At 45.3% G+C, this 16,833-nt stretch overlaps 1 protein-coding gene across 2 annotated transcripts; it reads right to left on the bottom strand.

Moving 5' to 3' along the window:
• Positions 1-1,004: 1,004 nt before the first annotated feature.
• LOC116939523 (isthmin-1) lies at positions 1,005-12,089 on the bottom strand. Of its 2 annotated transcripts, XM_032948000.2 has the most exons (7): positions 10,465-12,089; positions 9,977-10,312; positions 7,494-7,739; positions 5,792-6,119; positions 4,823-4,966; positions 3,797-3,883; positions 1,005-2,449 (listed from the first exon to the last, which is right to left on the bottom strand). In XM_032948000.2, the coding sequence occupies exons 2-7, from the start codon at positions 10,112-10,114 to the stop codon at positions 1,932-1,934; spliced, it is 1,461 nt and encodes a 486-aa protein (XP_032803891.2). In that variant the 5' UTR covers positions 10,115-10,312; positions 10,465-12,089; the 3' UTR covers positions 1,005-1,931. The 2 variants fall into 2 exon arrangements, with proteins under 2 accessions (XP_032803891.2, XP_075921158.1); XM_076065043.1 differs by lacking the exon at positions 10,465-12,089 and having other exon boundaries at positions 7,494-7,665; positions 9,977-10,094.
• Between the last annotated feature and the right edge of the window lie 4,744 nt (positions 12,090-16,833).

Below are 16,833 nucleotides of genomic sequence, written 5' to 3'. Positions count from 1 at the left end.
TTTCCGGCTGCTTAGTGACTGATGCGATAACGATCTGTCATCTCTGCCAGTCCCATGAGAAACCGCTCACTCTAGAAGATAAAGCAGATCCCTCTCCTTAAAGCTAAATCAGGAGGTACATTCATTCAATGACAAGCGAGTGTCCTGAATAATACATGAAGCTATCCATCACAAGTTTAAGTATTTTGAAGAGGGTATTTTGGTATGTATATACTGCTATATGCTCTGAACTATTACACTTTTGGGATTTCTATGGGAACGTCGTGATTTTCCAGCATGCAAGTTTGCCATTGTTTCCATCACGAGCTTGATGAAGATGCATCAAATGTGTATTGCACAGTATTACTTTACATAGTCTAAGCTATTTGGATGAACTCTGCTGTATTTTCCCTGGAAATACCACTAAGGAAATGGTTCAAGTAGTATTCTTAATTTCAGGAACCTTCTAAAAAAGACATGTTTGTATCAATGTGTGTGCAATGTTGAAGACTAGTTTACCTAGAACGATTCTTAGCTTACACATGTAGTAAGGATATTCCAGCATAGCTAATATAGTGCGTGCTTTTATCAGATATTCAGTAAGATTAAAACAAATATGCAATTTACAGCCCTTTGTCAATCCACTACAAGATGAAGGCCTCCCTATAGTTGTTAGAAATGGGGGTTGTTTTACCATACTTCACCACATAGGGTCAGTGCGGGTTGGTAAATGGGGAGGCCCAGGACTGGTTCATATTTTACTTTTCACTGATGTTAGCCATGGCCAGAAATGCTACTCATGTAAGTCAGATTGATAATACAGTGTGGTAATCACTCCACCCCGCTATAGGGTAAGCATTTTTAATGTTTACATTTTATAACATTGTTAACTCTGGTTACACACATACAACTGTTAAAAACCATGGTTATTTAGACAAATGTTTAAGATATTTTTTTTAATATGTACATCTCTTTTTTAGAATCAGATGCTTTTAACCTTAAGAATAATCCAGACTCTTTTAGAACACATTTAATTATCTTTTATTACCACATTGATGCATTGAAAATTGCAGTGTTCCTGATATACAATATGTTTCCCTGCATAAAAAAGCAGTTTTCTGTGAATAAATTAGTACAAGTAGTACAAAAATAAACCAGTTTCTTTAAAGTAAATGTCAATGCATAAATAAGCGGTTAGATTTCACCACCCTTGCTTTTCCAGTCCTAGATGTTCTGTATTCGGCAAAAAATACAATCTATAATTAACATACAATATCATGCTATAGTCATATACATTAGAAAAAAACTTTAAAAGAAATATTGACAGCCTATGGTTAATACAAATACAAGGGCTCGGAAAAACGCGTGACCTTTTTGACATGTCCAGGTCACAACAGCTTCGAAAGGAGCATACAGGCCCTGAGGCTGATTGGATCCACGTGAGTGGAATTGACTTTGCCTTTGAGCCCCCGATGTCAGCCAGCTGTCAGGCCCTGCCACTGATGTATCATTGAGCGCCAACAGATGGGCAAATGCCCTGGGTCACTCGCATGGAAAGAATCACCTGCAGGGGAAACACACTGGCTAAGGGAACACAGAAGGCATGATGAAATCTGTCCAGGAATGCTGTGGTTGGCAGGGAAAAGCATTCTCTGGCCTTCCGGTCCTTGCCTCAAATTTGCCGGGAGCAACTAAAAGGAAATAACAATGATTTTTGGAGACTTCTGATGGGATTTACTTGGCTTTTTACACACGGGTCACCGGAATCCCATGGAGTACAATCATTTGTAGTGCTACAGTCCTTATCTTCTTTTAGCTGTGTTACAGAAATCCATAACAAACGTGTTCAAAACAAACCGCTAAGCAATTTCACAACCAACTCGTGTCCTTGGTGTAAGTTCATGTCCTGGAAATGTGTAACAGCATTAAAAAATTTGTTCCAAGAAGTGTCCTCAGAACTCTTTGGCATCTTTTAATTGAGCGTTGAAGACCTCTTCTGTCGGGTTCTCTGTACAATGCAGGCCATTGTTGGGTGGCCGCGCTTGGTGATACCTACTCCAGTCGCCTTTACAAATGAGCCAGGGTAGGATGTCCACCTTGTAGTGGAGCTCTGAGGAGAACTCAGTGCTGATGAGGTTAGGCGTTCCGGCGCCCTTGCCCTGTGTGAGAAGCCTCATTCCCTCGTCATAGCAGCAGTGCTGCGCCGCCAGTGTGGCGCTCTCCAGGGAGAGGAGGGAGCGGATGCAGTAGCGCGCCGTGGGCTTGTACACGTCCAGCTTCTCCTTGGGGCCGCTGGCGTCCTTCCAGCGGAAGTCACGGCCCAGCTGAGCGTCCAGAACTTCGGTGGTCCCATAGGCCACTTCCGTTGGGTATGCGCAGGGGCAGTTGGGCAGCTCTGTTGACACCTTCTGCAGATATGTAACCAGGAACTCAGCCCTGCAAGTCACCCATCTCTCACAGTTGTCCACATCTGTGAAAGCAAAAAAAATATTTTTTACAGAATTTCTTTTCCCCCATGAGCGTCGGTGCCTGTACAGCCACTTTCTAATCTCCATAGAACTGAAATGTCCCCAGTTGCAATTTCCCCAATGTTGACCTATCAAGTGATAGATGAAAGCCTCCCAATGTCATCATCGTTCAAGGTTCGAAGATGGCACGAGTTATTTCGCTTCTGCGCATGAGACTATGTCGTTGCTCCATCTCCTCGGTGCATCATCTACTGGGCATGTTACCATCTCTGGGTGCCAATGTATCACCATTTTCCACCTTCGGCTGTCATCTCTACTGTAAATGTGTTCTGCCCAAGCCCACTTACTTTCCTTAAAAAAATCTACGTCTTTAATTTGCATTAATTTCTGATCCATGTATTTCTCTCTCGGTGTAATTTCCACCATGCTTCTGTGTGCACCTTACGGCTTTCGCTACATATTATTTCTCAGAATCCATCTCCAATCCATATGTGTTATTATAGAGGCACACTGGTATGTTGCGTTTCATTATCGATTGAAATTTCCCCAAAGCACTCCAACGCGCTCTCGCTCACCTCTTCATTTCATCATTTGCATCCAGAGATATGCAGATCTTTATTTGCACACATACACACATACCCTGGTGTATGTTACATTTGTGTCCCTCCAACGGTCATTTCCTTCTGCTCAGTGAACCTCTTGTGCACCATTTTCGCTTTGCCGATACGTCCATGTAGCCCCGCGCTCTGAGATGTCACGTCTCATAGCGAAAGGTCGTCACGTCTCATAGCGAAAGGTCGTCCTCTTAGTCAGCAGTCACCCACCGGTGGGACGGTGAAAGTCCGGAGAAGGGCTGACTGCACTCGCCAATGCAGCGCGCAGTGCAAGTAACGTTCTGTTTACCAACTAGCTGGCCTGCGGCACACATCGGTGGCACTCTAGGTATGCCGCCTGCCGTGTGTATTTGATCGCACGCTTTTATGACATCAAATCAACGGGGACGTTCGACCTCCCGCAAGGCGCCCAGTCCCTCAACTTTTGGCCACACCCCCTTTGTCCCCAGGCCACGCCCCTTGCCGATTAGACCACGCCCCTTCCCCTTTCGGCTCCCCCTGTGCCCTTGTTTTCTCTTTAGGATCTGCCCCATTTGTCTCCACGCCCCTACCCCTTTTCTCCTGGACACAGCAGGGTTGGGCTTGTTTGGGTGGTGGTGGTCGGGGGGGGGCATCAGTAGTCGTGGTGTGCGGGGGGGACAGGAGGTAGGGGTGGGGGGTGGCCTCACAAAGACCAAAATCCTCAGAGCAATAAAAAAAATTAAAATCTCGGGGGAAACAATAATCATCACATACCAGATCCAAGGATGTCTGTAGAATTGCGGTTATCCTGTGCTAAGAGCTCCACATTGGATGTTGCCGGCTTAAATATATCCTCCATTCCTGCAAGAAACGCACAAAGATTGAAATACATTTATTAAAAGCAAGTGTTGTATTCTACTTGTCACACAATGGAACTGGTAGTTTTTGATTGAAGCAGTTGCAATACGATGTTCCCTCAAAACTGTCTGATATGACAAGATTTGTTCAGGCATTGCCTTACCAGCGGATAAATTGGAGACCCTTTTTCTTTTATTGTATTCTGCTTCAGCTACGGGTAATCATATACTTAAAAGATTCGAGTGTTATCCACGTTTTAGAAGGCTGCAATCATTATGCACTGCTTATAAAGCATGCTATAATTAAAGATCATGGGTGCAGAAAGCTCACCTTAGTCTGCGACTCATGCGGTGCGTGCCTGTGTTCATGGCCATAATCTTTAAATCACTGCGTGCATTTTCATTAAGACGGCTAACGACAGACGTCGTTAGCACTCGTCTATTGCAGGGGCCAGGAAATAGTTGTTTAATACGATAAATATTGGTCAGAATTGCAGTAGACTCCCGCGGCCGTGAACTGTTATGAAACGCACGTGCATGGCCATGGTTAAGTCCTAAGGGAGGATCGCTACATGTGGCTTGAAGTGCTTAGCTTTAGCCTGATACATATTGTGGTTTTCTTCTGGTTAGTCTTATTTCTGGACTGAATTAGAAAAAAAAACAAGACAATAAAATTACACCAATTTCAAATATTCCTTCAAATGTTCTCTAAAAGGCCACCATAAATCGTTTTACTGAATGGCGGTGAGACATCTCCATTCACCAGTTGCCTTATGCGGCACTGAATGAACGTTGCTTTCCCAGTTCAGTATTTTAGAATCTTGCAACAATGGATATTTTAGACACCAGTCGTCACCATCGTTTGAGGAGGGTTGAAATGAGAGAGGTGAGTGTTGCTGCAGTGACTCGGGTTGGGCATTCGGCGCGGTGTAGGTGTCAATACCAGCGCAGCCGGGCAGGTCGCATGTACGAGCTTCTGTGGCAGTGCAGGAGTAACCGCAGGAGCGCGTACGCTTTTGGCTGCCACTGCCACAGGTGACGCTGCACGAAGACCAGGGACCCCACTGGCCCTCTCGTTCTCCGTCATCTGCGAACATACAGCATCTGCTGTTTAAATATCCCCCCCCCAAAAAAAATAGCATAAGCAGCCACTTACTACGACAAGGTTTAGCGTCACTCAGATGATGTGTTTCAGTCCTCGTTAGCCACCTGAAGTAAAACTGTTCCCATTCATGGCATGTCCATGGACCAAGGAATACGTGGCAGCCTAGCGTTGCTCTGAAGAGCAAAAAGGGCACGTAAGTGCAATATTTGTTTTACATTCAGAAGATAGCCACAGAGGAAACAACTCATCTACATAGATGATTGAAATATGAAAAACTTATGACATCGATTTCACTTTGTTTCACAACAATGTTTGCTTGTTACATTTCCACAATAGGCCATATTTTTCTTCATGTCTAGATACTAATAGCTTCATGGGAGTACAATTGTAGATGTTCTACACATTTATTTGCATATACCTCTTTGCATACTGATTTCAACACATATCATTGCCATTTCTTATAATATTGTGGTGATACTCAGTTTATTTTTCAACTTCTTGGAGTAAACTTTAAACAGTGCATTCCAAGGTTGACACTATGCACCAAACCTCCTCGCCGGCGAATGGATCAATTGTTGTAGCGGTTCGAAAGTTAACACCTCTAGTGGCAGTGGGGGGGGGGGGGGGGGGGGCGAGTGGACCAATCACACAAAACGTATGCGTGGATCTCAAAACATCCGATTGTTACGCAGAGAAATCTGGCGCGTGCATCTTAAGCTTAAGAATCAATATAAATCCACGAGCCGACGCATGTAACATTGCCGGTGCATCGAGTCCATCGTGCATCTCATAAGGGGCATTTCTCACCATACTTAGCGTCTGCGGTGGCTCCCCACGGTTTAGTGGTGAAAAGGCCTCTAAACCATCCAAAGAGTGGGTTGAGAAAGTTGCTTTCCTCAGCCGAGACAGCTTCTCTCTGCACTGGGTTAAGTGCGGCGCCTTCGGCCCTGCGAGCGCCTGCGCCCGGGCGCCACCAGCCCTCGCGCCCGGGTTGCCGAGAAGCCCGTGCCGCCGCCGGCACGCCGTGCCGCGAACTCGCGCCACTCCGCCAAGCGCCGCCGCCGCCGCCGCCGCCGTTGTGCTTGAGCTCCATGTCCACGTCTCCCTCCGCCTCGTCCACCACCTCGATTGTGACCTGGCCCAAGAGAAGCGCCGTTTCGCCGACGTTGAGAGTGAAAATCCGCAAAGGTTGTGAGGCACACCCCCCGCGATGGCCTTGCTCATGCCACTGCTGGCCGTGCTACCAGAGGCCCCCTCGAGAGAGGATATTTTGGCTGGACGTCTTGGAAGACGTAGGAGTTTCGTTTTTTTTTTTGTTAATAAAAACTCTCTTTATTTTTACTCTTTGGTTCTTTCGGTAAAGTCACGTAGAAAGAAGAAATAGAATACGACGTTTCGATTGCAACACAAGCAACTGTCATCAGGTGTGAATGAGTGCAAGCTCGGAGAGAGACACATACAGAGAGAGAGACAACAGAGACACAGCGAAACAACGCCTCTGTGATGAGACATTTATATATAGAGAGAGAGGGGGGGGGAGCAGAGAAATTAGCATGTCAATGAGAGCGGCAAGCGGGAGAGAAATTGGAAGTTTTGACAACCCCAGAAAAAAACTTGTTTTCATTTATTTGTATTTACTACTTAAGTCTCTTATAGTATTCGTTGCGCACGGTTGCACCTAATTTTGCACGCGGTTGTAATTTACTTTGCTCAGCCAGTGTTAGCGGCGGAGGGCGTGACGGGTTTCTTTTTTCATTCCTGCTGCGCTGTGCCACCGGTACCGTTCCAATTTCGTTGTAATGTGCGCCGATGTCGACTTTATTGAGAGCAATATTGCCACGTAAAATAAAGATTGATTGAGGAGTAATCCACACTTGACCCCGCCACATGCGACCAGCTGATAGTTTAAATGTGGTGCGTGCCCTAAGCATGCAAAACACATGTTCAACGGCATACATGTGGAGTTGTAACCAGCTAATGTGACAAAAAAATTGATCATTTGCGCCTAGGACAATTTACAGAGCTATTTAAGTAATTCCAATAATCCACTGGAGTAGCGTTTGTTCGATTACAGTATTGACATTGTACATTTCTGATCTCATAGCTTTACATGTTCGTTTCTCAAGAGGTTAAACAAAAATAATACAATCTACTTGCACGTATAAAGAGTTATTGGTAACTTTGTAAACAAGAGCTGATTAAATTAATTTCGTGCTTGTGCCTTTAATTTTACCCAGCAACGGTTCACGAAGCTTCAAGGCTCTTTCAGGGGGGGGGGGGGCTCTGTAGTTGTGACAGGTGTTTGGCCAATTACATTAATTTATTCGTTTCTCAAACAGTGCCCCTTTAAATGATGTTTACTGTCCCAGGACAACAGTATTTCAAATTGCAATTCCGTGGTCTCTTTCGTTACATCATCCCGTTACTCTCACCACAAAGTACCACACTTCATTGTCACATTACATATTGAGCCCAAAGTTATCGCTGTGCTTTTGGCAGTGGCACTTACCTGGATATTAGGGTTGTGTCCAGCGAGGTCCGCTCGCGACAGATCTGGGATGTTCTCCAGGTTGAGCACGAAGGTCTCCGGGCTGTCACTCAGCATCTCCAGCTTCTCTTGACGCCTTCGGTTGCGTCCTCTGCCTGCCTGGCGCTGCCTGGACCGACGAGGAGCCCCTTCCCTGCCGTGCCCCCCGGACACGCTCCTGTTACCAACTGCGCCCGGCGACGTCCCGTCCAGCGATCTCGTCCGCTCCTTCAAAGGGGCAGGCACGGGCACGAGTGAGTTCAATGTGTGAACTCTGGCATTTTTAAAGCACGAGCTGTCTGGGGCGTGAATTGAACGATACCATGGTTCTCTCCGATGCGTTTTCAGCTTTCACCGCGTGTTGCTCATCAAAGTATTGCTCCACGTGCTCGGTGAGCTTCTTTCGGAACGGAATTTTTCCCAAATTCAGTGCCTAAAGACGCTCCCAGCACGTGGAGCAACATAGGAACCGAACAGCTCCCGAAGAAGCTCCCAGCACGGTGGAGTGAAACGTTGAGATATCTTTCCGAACAACTTTATGTTCAGTTCCCGAAGCTCCGAGGAAGTGGAGTGCAACATCGAACATCACGCCAAACAACACGTGGTACAGCCCAAAAAAACACACAGTGAAGAGCATAACCGCGACAACCGACACAGATGTACAGACATGGCCAGTGCAAGAGAACCATATGTTTGTTGTTGGGTGTTGTGATGAAAACTTGTGGTTTGTAATTAACAACAATTTAATTGCGGTTGGGGGGATTTTTTTAGAGATTGTGATTTATTGTCATCATCAGAGTTGTGAACTGTAGCCACGTGACAGCCAATTTAGATGCAAGTGATTTGTTTTTGTAAGGGAGATCTTGCACATCTTTGAACACACGTGTATGTCATTTTTCATATTTGCTGTGCACATAGGATGCCTTATTTTTTGCGCAAAATTCAAATCGCAGTGCATTAGTACGTAGATCTTGCTGTTAATATCGTCATAGAATGGACAACTATTGCATTAACACATTAAGTACAATGTAGGTTGCAGATTGCATTAACACATTAAGTACAATGAAGGTTGCAGATTGCATTAACACATTAAGTACAATGTAGGTTGCAGATTGCTTTTCTAAAACTGGGCCGACAACCTATTTTCGAGACATTAAATTCCAATTTAAAAGAGTCAAATAAGTGATACATGCATTTATTATATATACAGTACAGTATATATAATGTTAAGCCACTGCTATAGATCAAGGCCTTCCGGCCATGAAGATTGTTTGACCATACTTCACCACACTGGTCAGTGCGGGCTGGTGGGGTGGGAGCGGTGTTCAGCTGTCACTCGCCACTGATGTTAGCCGTGGCTGTGGAATCGAACTCTGATTGACGGCTCCATAGCGCTGTGTGCTAACCACTGCGTCACCGCTCCACAATATAAACTCTTACAAAAAAAATACCTATTGGAGAGCAAGCAATCACTGCAATGCAAATAACAACTCAGATTATGCATCACGTACTACAATTAACCTATTGGACAAGCCACTTCGTTGAGCTATTATTTGTGGTTAGGTCGCTGCTGAAATTAATCAAATACGTCAGTGGGCTTTACCTGATAAAACGAGAATAGTTTATTTTTGAGTGATTTGCTTACCTTGACTATACTTCTATCGTGTTTTTTGTAACTTTCTAATCCGCCGCTACTGGACATCCTTTTAAAAAGAGCTTCATAGCTCATCGGATTCCTCCAGTGTCCATAACGAGTCTGATTCAATGGGAAATCATACCCTAACAGCCCAGAGTATTTGTGAAGTGTGTGCTGGGGCCTGGGATGAAAAGAGTCAATGTGTGAATTTCCCATCTTGCCGAGATACGCAGTGATGCAACGTCCCGCATGGCCCGACGCGGAGCCACACGTGTCACGTGAAGTGCATGCCGTGTGAAAGAGCCCTTCGTATGTTTTCCATGCATGAGCGGTATTCCAAGCCCTAAGCATTGCCGTCTCTAATTACACGTGAATACTCACCCCGACACGAACACATTCATTCACCTCTTAACACGGAACACCTCAAAATATTCTATTAACACGGAAACACGTTATTGGCATTCGTAATAGCAACGTGTTCGCAATGAACCGAAATAATACGCAGATCGACTAGAATGGGATTTCAACTCCTTACAAATGACAGTACTTTTGAACGGGATCCTTCATAAGTATCAGGGTATGTCATCTGTCTATTAACTCTTTGTATGCACAAACTCTTTACAGCAACCTATAAGGTTGCAGCATGCGCATAAACCCACCAACTATCACACTTTTGAGTTCCACATTGGAAGTCGGTCGCAAACCCACAACATTAACACATACTTTACACGGTAATATGTATGCAGAATAGCCACAGTGGCAGTAGCGAAGTAGGTCTGCACTACGTAGGACACGAGGTAGGTAGAACGCGCGTTTTAAGTTGACCTACCTGCAGGTCGCCCCTGCGTGTTGCTGGCTGATCGCCGCCGTGTCGCACGGCCGATGTGCCCAGCAACGTCCCAACGTGTAGGCTCAGCATGGCCAGTGCCAAGAGCGACATCAAATCGGTCGCGGGCTTTCCTCCCATAGCTCTCGTCGAGGTCTGCCGCTCCTCCTCTCTCCTTCTCTGCAGAGTCCCGGTTTAAATCCACAGGCTCAGTTGCCGTGCCGTTGTCGAGTAACGTTGGGTCAGTTGCGGAGATGGAAATTCCTCGTTGATGCGTTCGCCTCTTTAGAAGTTTCTGAGCGTTCTATCTCGAAGTAAGCTGCGTTTTTCAGCACCGCACTGCAACACAAAGCGGGAATTAGTCACACGCTATCGGTTATTACAGCACACATCACAGCCCGAACAAAAAAGCAACCCCCCCCCCCATATGCCGAGCTGTGGAGAATCCAAGTGGAGGAGTTGTTCACTGCAGGGACTGATGCACTACTTACTTGTGATGCTGCGGCGACAATGATCCGTAAAATGTGGAATCAAGTTGCTGCTATTAAAAGAAAAAAAACATCAAGGGCTCTTGTCCGGCTATGGGTGTAAACTAGAGTGCGGAATTGTCAATCTTAAAAGCCGTGACGTGTGACATTTTTGTTATATTATTATTTGTACGCACATATATTGTTTTCTCTCTCCCGACTCTGCCGCTGTCGTGAGGCGCTCACGCCTCCGGATTGTTGGGGGTGACTGTGATGCCTGTTATCTCTCGCTCTGAAGGAACTGGCGGATGAGATGTGAGTAACTGGCTTATAAACCTCCCGGCTACTGCTCAGAAAGATGATGCTGATAGCCGCAGATGTGATTTGCCTAAGCTATACAGCCGCTCCGTGTGTTTCCTGTTACACAAGAAAAATAATAATGATGATGATGAACCTCCCAATGTATGACCTTTTCGATGCCAATTTTGCAAAATGAAACACAAAACCGATTCCGTTACACCCCCCCCCCTTCCTCCTTATAGGCTGCGGCCGTTTTATTAAGATCAAAAGGCGCTTTCAGATAAACGGAACTTCTCAATTGAGCAAACAAGGCGCCTTTCAAAGCCTCAAACCGCTGAGCCGGAATGGAATTGTTAAAGGCGCCCCCCCCCCCCCAAAAAAAAAGTCCAGCCTCGAGGGAAAAAATGCTCATCGATGTCAAAAACCTTTAGAATGTTCTTCTTCTTCTTAATTAGCTACAGTTCCTTTGCCGCCCGGCCGCGCGATCCTAATCAGCAACCTCGACCGATGTTGGACATCGTCATCGCCGTATGAACCTGCCAGGGCCCCCGCTTTGATCCCAAGGAGGCATGACGCGCGGTTGTGGAGCAGTGAAGCCGTGGCTGATTAAAGCGCAAAGCAGCGGGGGCTGATCAAAGAACCGCGTCTAATGCTCGCCCCTGTTTGCTCCGGCTGCGTGCCGGCACTTCAAAGCGCTAGACCGACGCACTGTTGACAAAATAAATCTGCTAATTTAAGGAAAGGGCGACCCCCCCCCCGTTCGGACATGAAAAGCAAGGGGGTTTGCCAGTGCGCGGTATAATACACAAATGCTCTCTCCCTCTCTCTCTCGCGCACACGCGCGCGCGCATAAACATTTGCAGACGTCCAAAGACAAAGATCCCCCGTATAGCCTTTGGCAAACTGTTGGGACAAGTGCTGTGAGCGAGCAACGATGAAGGCCAGCACGGCACACGAAGGGTTTGGGTGGACGACACCACGCCCGACCGCCTTTGTCTCCACAACGAGACGATGTATACACACCGCACTAGACACCCGTTTAAGGCTGAGCCGACCTAAGGGAGACCGAGGACTGGTTCATCGATGTTGGCCGTGAGCGGGAATCGAACTCGGGGCGCCGGGTTTCTTAGCGCAGTGCGCTAACCACGACACTACCGCTCCCCTCATTGTCCAAACAGCCACGCACACGTAAAGAGCCGAGTTCACTCCTGGAGCGTGCAGTCTTATTCTTCTTCTTGTTACTACTTTGGCGAGTTGTGAGATCCCTCGCCCTGCTCTAAGAAGCATTCGTACCCCCGTTGCTAGCTCTCCATCACACACGCACAAAAACACTCCGCCAAGAGCGATATGAGAAGCCATCTGGACCTAATTAAAAACGTGTTTGAAAGTGACATGTGACTGACATTAAAGTGTAAAAATCTGGGTTAGGAGAGGCACAAGGCGAAAATAAATCGATGCTAACGCATAGCTTCCAGGGCTTACGTCCCCTTGTCGCCTGCCCTGAAATCACCTATTTTCCTGTACCCAACACCGTGAGCATATATAACATTTTACCACGGCATCCTATTGTGTTTATGTTTAGATTATTCCTTGTTAAAATTCTAAACATTTCAGCCATTCTCAATCCACCACCAATATATCAGGGTCTCCCCACGCCATGGTTGGTCATGGGGTTGTTTGACCATACTTCACCACACTAGTTAGTGAAGGACCGTGGCCAAGAATCGAAGGCCAGTCGCCAGATTCACAGTGCAGCGCGGTCACAATTGCATCACCTTTACAATCGCTATTTAATTTAATTTTATTAATTGTGACCTTTAATAACAACAGAGGGAGGTGCATCAAGTATTGTGTAGCGTACGTGCAGAGGGAACAGATGCAGGCAGCGTGATTGCACTTTTGTGATTACAGACAGCACAATGTCAGAATGTGTGGGCGACAACAAGGCCAAAGGATGAAGAAGGTCTGTGCCAGATTGCGTGACCATCGCAGGCAGAGAAACGATCTCACATCACCAGGGCCGCCCAGAGGTTTCTGGAGGCCACGTGGGGCGAGCCCGCTTATTCCACCATCCTCAGATCGGTTGTGGGGCACTCTCTTGTGTGCGGCCCAGAAAATGTTTTCCCATCTTGTCACCCCTCTCTGGGCGGACCTGCAAAGCACGTGGACACTGGTGGGGTTTGAGATCAATGTGCATCGTACATGTCCACACAGTGGTGGTGCTGGCTCATTGGGGGCCCTAAGCAGAAGTAGTTTTAGAGGGATGGTTTTCAATTTATAAAATTCTATTGAGAAGATGGAAGATACATAGACCAGAGATATAGATATAGTGAGCTTCGATGCAAACAATATAGAGATATAGTGAGGGAAAAAAGTATTTGATCCCCTGCTGATTTTGTACGTTTGCCCACTGACAAAGAAATGATCAGTCTATAATTTTAATGGTAGGTGTATTTGAACAGTGAGAGACAGAATAATAACAAAAAAAATCCAGAAAAACGCATGTCAAAAATACTATAAATTGATTTGCACTTTAATGAGGGAAAAAAGTATTTGACCCCCTCTCAATCAGAAATATTTCTGACTCCCAGGTGTCTTTTATACAGGTAACGAGCTAAGATTAGGAGCACACTCTTAAAGGGAGTGCTCCTAATCTCAGCTTGTTACCTGTATAAAAGACACCTGTCCACAGAATCAATCAATCAATCAGATTCCAAACTCTCCACCATGGCCAAGACCAAAGAGCTCTCCAAGGATATCAGGGACACGATTTTAGACCTACACAAGGCTGGAATGGGCTACAAGACCATTGCCAAGCAGCTTGGTGAGAAGGTGACAACAGTTGGTGCGATTATTCGCAAATGGAAGAAACACAAAAGAACTGTCAATCTCCCTCGGCCTGGGGCTCCATGCAAAATCTCACCTTGTGGAGTTGCAATGATCATGAGAACGGTGAGGAATCAGCCCAGAACTACACGGGAGGATCTTGTCAATGATCTCAAGGCAGCTGGGACCATAGTCACCAAGAAAACAATTGGTAACGCACTACGCCGTGAAGGACTGAAATCCTGCAGCGCCCGCAAGGTCCCCCTGCTCAAGAAAGCACATACATGCCCGTCTGAAGTTTGCCAATAGGCAGCAGGAATGCTGCCTATGACCCCAAGAACACCATCCCCACCGTCAAACATGGAGATGGAAACATGCTTTGGGGGTGTTTTTCTGCTAAGGGGACAGGACAACTTCACCGCATCAAAGGGACAATGGACGGGGCCATGTACCGTCAAATTTTGGGTGAGAACCTCCTTCCCTCAGCCAGGGCGTTGAAAATGGGTCGTGGATGGGTATTCCAGCATGACAATGATCCAAAACACACGGCCACTGCAACAAAGGAGTGGCTCAAGAAGAAGCACATTAAGGTCCTAGAGTGGCCTAGCCAGTCTTCAGACCTTAATCTCATAGAAAATCTGTGGAGGGAGTTGCAGGTTCGAGTTGCCAAACGTCAGCCTCGAAACCTTAATGACTTGGAGAAGATCTGCAAAGAGGAGTGGGACAAATTCCCTCCTGAGATGTGTGCAAACCTGGTGGCCAACTACAAGAAACGTCTGACCTCTGTGATTGCCAACAAGGGTTTTGCCACCAAGTACTGTCATGTTTTGCAGAGGGGTCAAATACTTATTTCCATCATTAAAATGCAAATCAATTTATAACATTTTTGACATGCGTTTTTCTGGATTTTTTGTTGTTGTTATTCTGTCTCTCACTGTTCAAATAAACCTACCATTAAAATTATAGACTGATCATTTCTTTGTCAATGGGCAAACGTACAAAATCAGCAGGGGATCAAATACTTTTTTCCCTCACTGTATGAGTCAATAATTGTTTTTTTATTTAATCTAGCTTTTTACGTGTATGAAGATTCCAACGGATATTTGATGGAGCACTTTTTTCACAAATCCCAGGCACCTCGGGCTCTTTGGGATTCTCCGCATTTAATTTATCTGATGGTGCCTAGCACAGCCACTGAGTTCATGCGCCTGCTTCAGGGCCGGAACTGGATGGGAGTTTGAGCAGAAGAGACCGGAGATTAAATAGGATTTTATATTCTAACTGGAAGATTAAAACGTGAAAGATTTTTTTTTTACAAAACGCTTTGTGTTTATATACACTGTTTTGACACCTTCAGTACACTACTGTTTCATATCAAAAGAGAACACACTTTTAACGGGGATATATTGTTCAACTATAAAGCGTGCTTATGTTTTATAAAGTGTGGGACCTTTAAAAGCACGTCTTGTGCAGATTCAAGACACTCTGTTCCTCTCACGCTACACTTAATGCTTGAATTATGCTGGTGCGGATGTTCATGCAAGGGCTAAAATATTGAGGAATGAAACCCGATTTGCCAATGCGTGGAGGTTGATTTGTTTTTCATGGTAGACATTATCAAGTTGTACATGTTTTTATAAGTGCCTTGACTTCATAACTATGCACGCCTTCATGTAAATAACAAATTAAAGGTGCAGCCCTGCAATTGTTGTACTCATGCCACTGCTGGAGAAAGGACTTTCACTAGATTGTAATTTGGCCTACTCTTCCACACGCAGATACAAAGAATACATAACTATTCAAATCACGCTCATAAGTTAACAACCTGATCTACAATTACGCAATATATAAGTATTACCTCTATCGCAATCTATTTCTGACCTGGTAAAAAAATGTTTTGGGGGATATTTGTATAGTCCTGACAAAGACACTTCTGAACTACTTACACAAAATGCGTTTTCTCATTAACCTCTACAATTTATGTCACCCCCCCCCCCCCTCGCAAAGTTGTTGGAATTATGTTCTAGCGTCTTACAAACGTTTAATGTTCAGAGTTGTGCAATATTAGTGTGTGTTGTTTGAGCTGTTTTTCTTCTTTAGGCATCTAGTTGCGTTTTTTTTAAGTAGACTATTCTATAAAAATAACTTGTAGTTATCTGGCTCCAGGAAGTCGCAGGCAGGCATGTAGTAAATACACAATCGAACCACACTATATTATTAAGGATCATCATCGGCTTCCATTAGTGATATAATCTCCCTGGGCCCGTGGACACCCATATCCATCATCCACTTATCTTTTAGAAGTCCTTGAGCATTTTTTCCCCGCTTCTAATTTCAAGGAATGTTTTTTTGACTTTGGTAACAAAGCTGAAAATATAAAACTGTGCAACCGCGTCGCCATTAACTGGCGCCTTTAAATGCGAGTAAACCATGGGCTTGCTCTGTTTTAATCTTGGGAACGTAAAGAGATAGATGTTTATAGAATAATGCTTTTGACTGAAAACATTAATACTTCAAAGCCTGTCTGCAGTTACCCTTATTGCATACTTTTTCCTACATGCTTTGACATTATTTTCTATGATATGCAATCCGAGACTATATATAGGCTTTACCTCATACGGCTTCAAATTCCACACAATGCCTATAAAAAAAATAAGCCCCGTGGCAAACAAGGAGGTCATTTCCATAGGCATGCACGTTTAAATGTTAGACATGCCCTTATGGCTTTGTAGGCTACTAAGAGGGAAAAGTGAAGCCCTGCAATTTCTATCTCAAGCCACTGCTTTTGGAAGGGCCTCCGATAGATAGACTGCTATGGGAGCCCCTTTAGAGGGAACGTTGGCCTTCTCTTGCACAGTGGCCAGATGTCTTTGTAGAGATGTGAATACCCACACTCTGTCCCACTGCACGTGGCCTACCGATCGACTAACTACTCAGTGAGCATCATAATTATCATCAATCATGATTAATCCACTGCTGGACGAAGGGCTCTCCATGCTGATGCCATCTCTCACGGTGGTGCAATGCAACAATCCATCAAACACCTCTACATGAGCTGATTCCATTGCTCCATCTCCGTGGCGGACGGACATTTTGGCGTGTGCCTTGCTTTGGCTGAATTTACACAATAAGAAGAAGGCCCATTGCCATTTCTCAATCTTCGCGGTGGCAGTATAATAATAATAATAAACGTCGTCATGAGGATGTTTTGTACTATGCATTACATATCTGTTCTGCCAAAATGTATATTTAAGGAGAAAACATACC

This window comes from Petromyzon marinus, chromosome 6 (genome assembly GCF_048934315.1).
Source record: "Petromyzon marinus isolate PM22_M1 ecotype Great Lakes invasive population chromosome 6, UKy_Petmar_22M1.pri1.0, whole genome shotgun sequence".
NCBI lineage: Eukaryota > Metazoa > Chordata > Hyperoartia > Petromyzontiformes > Petromyzontidae > Petromyzon > Petromyzon marinus.
The sequence above is the reverse complement of the archived record's forward strand: the minus strand, read 5'-3'. Positions and strand labels throughout refer to the sequence as shown.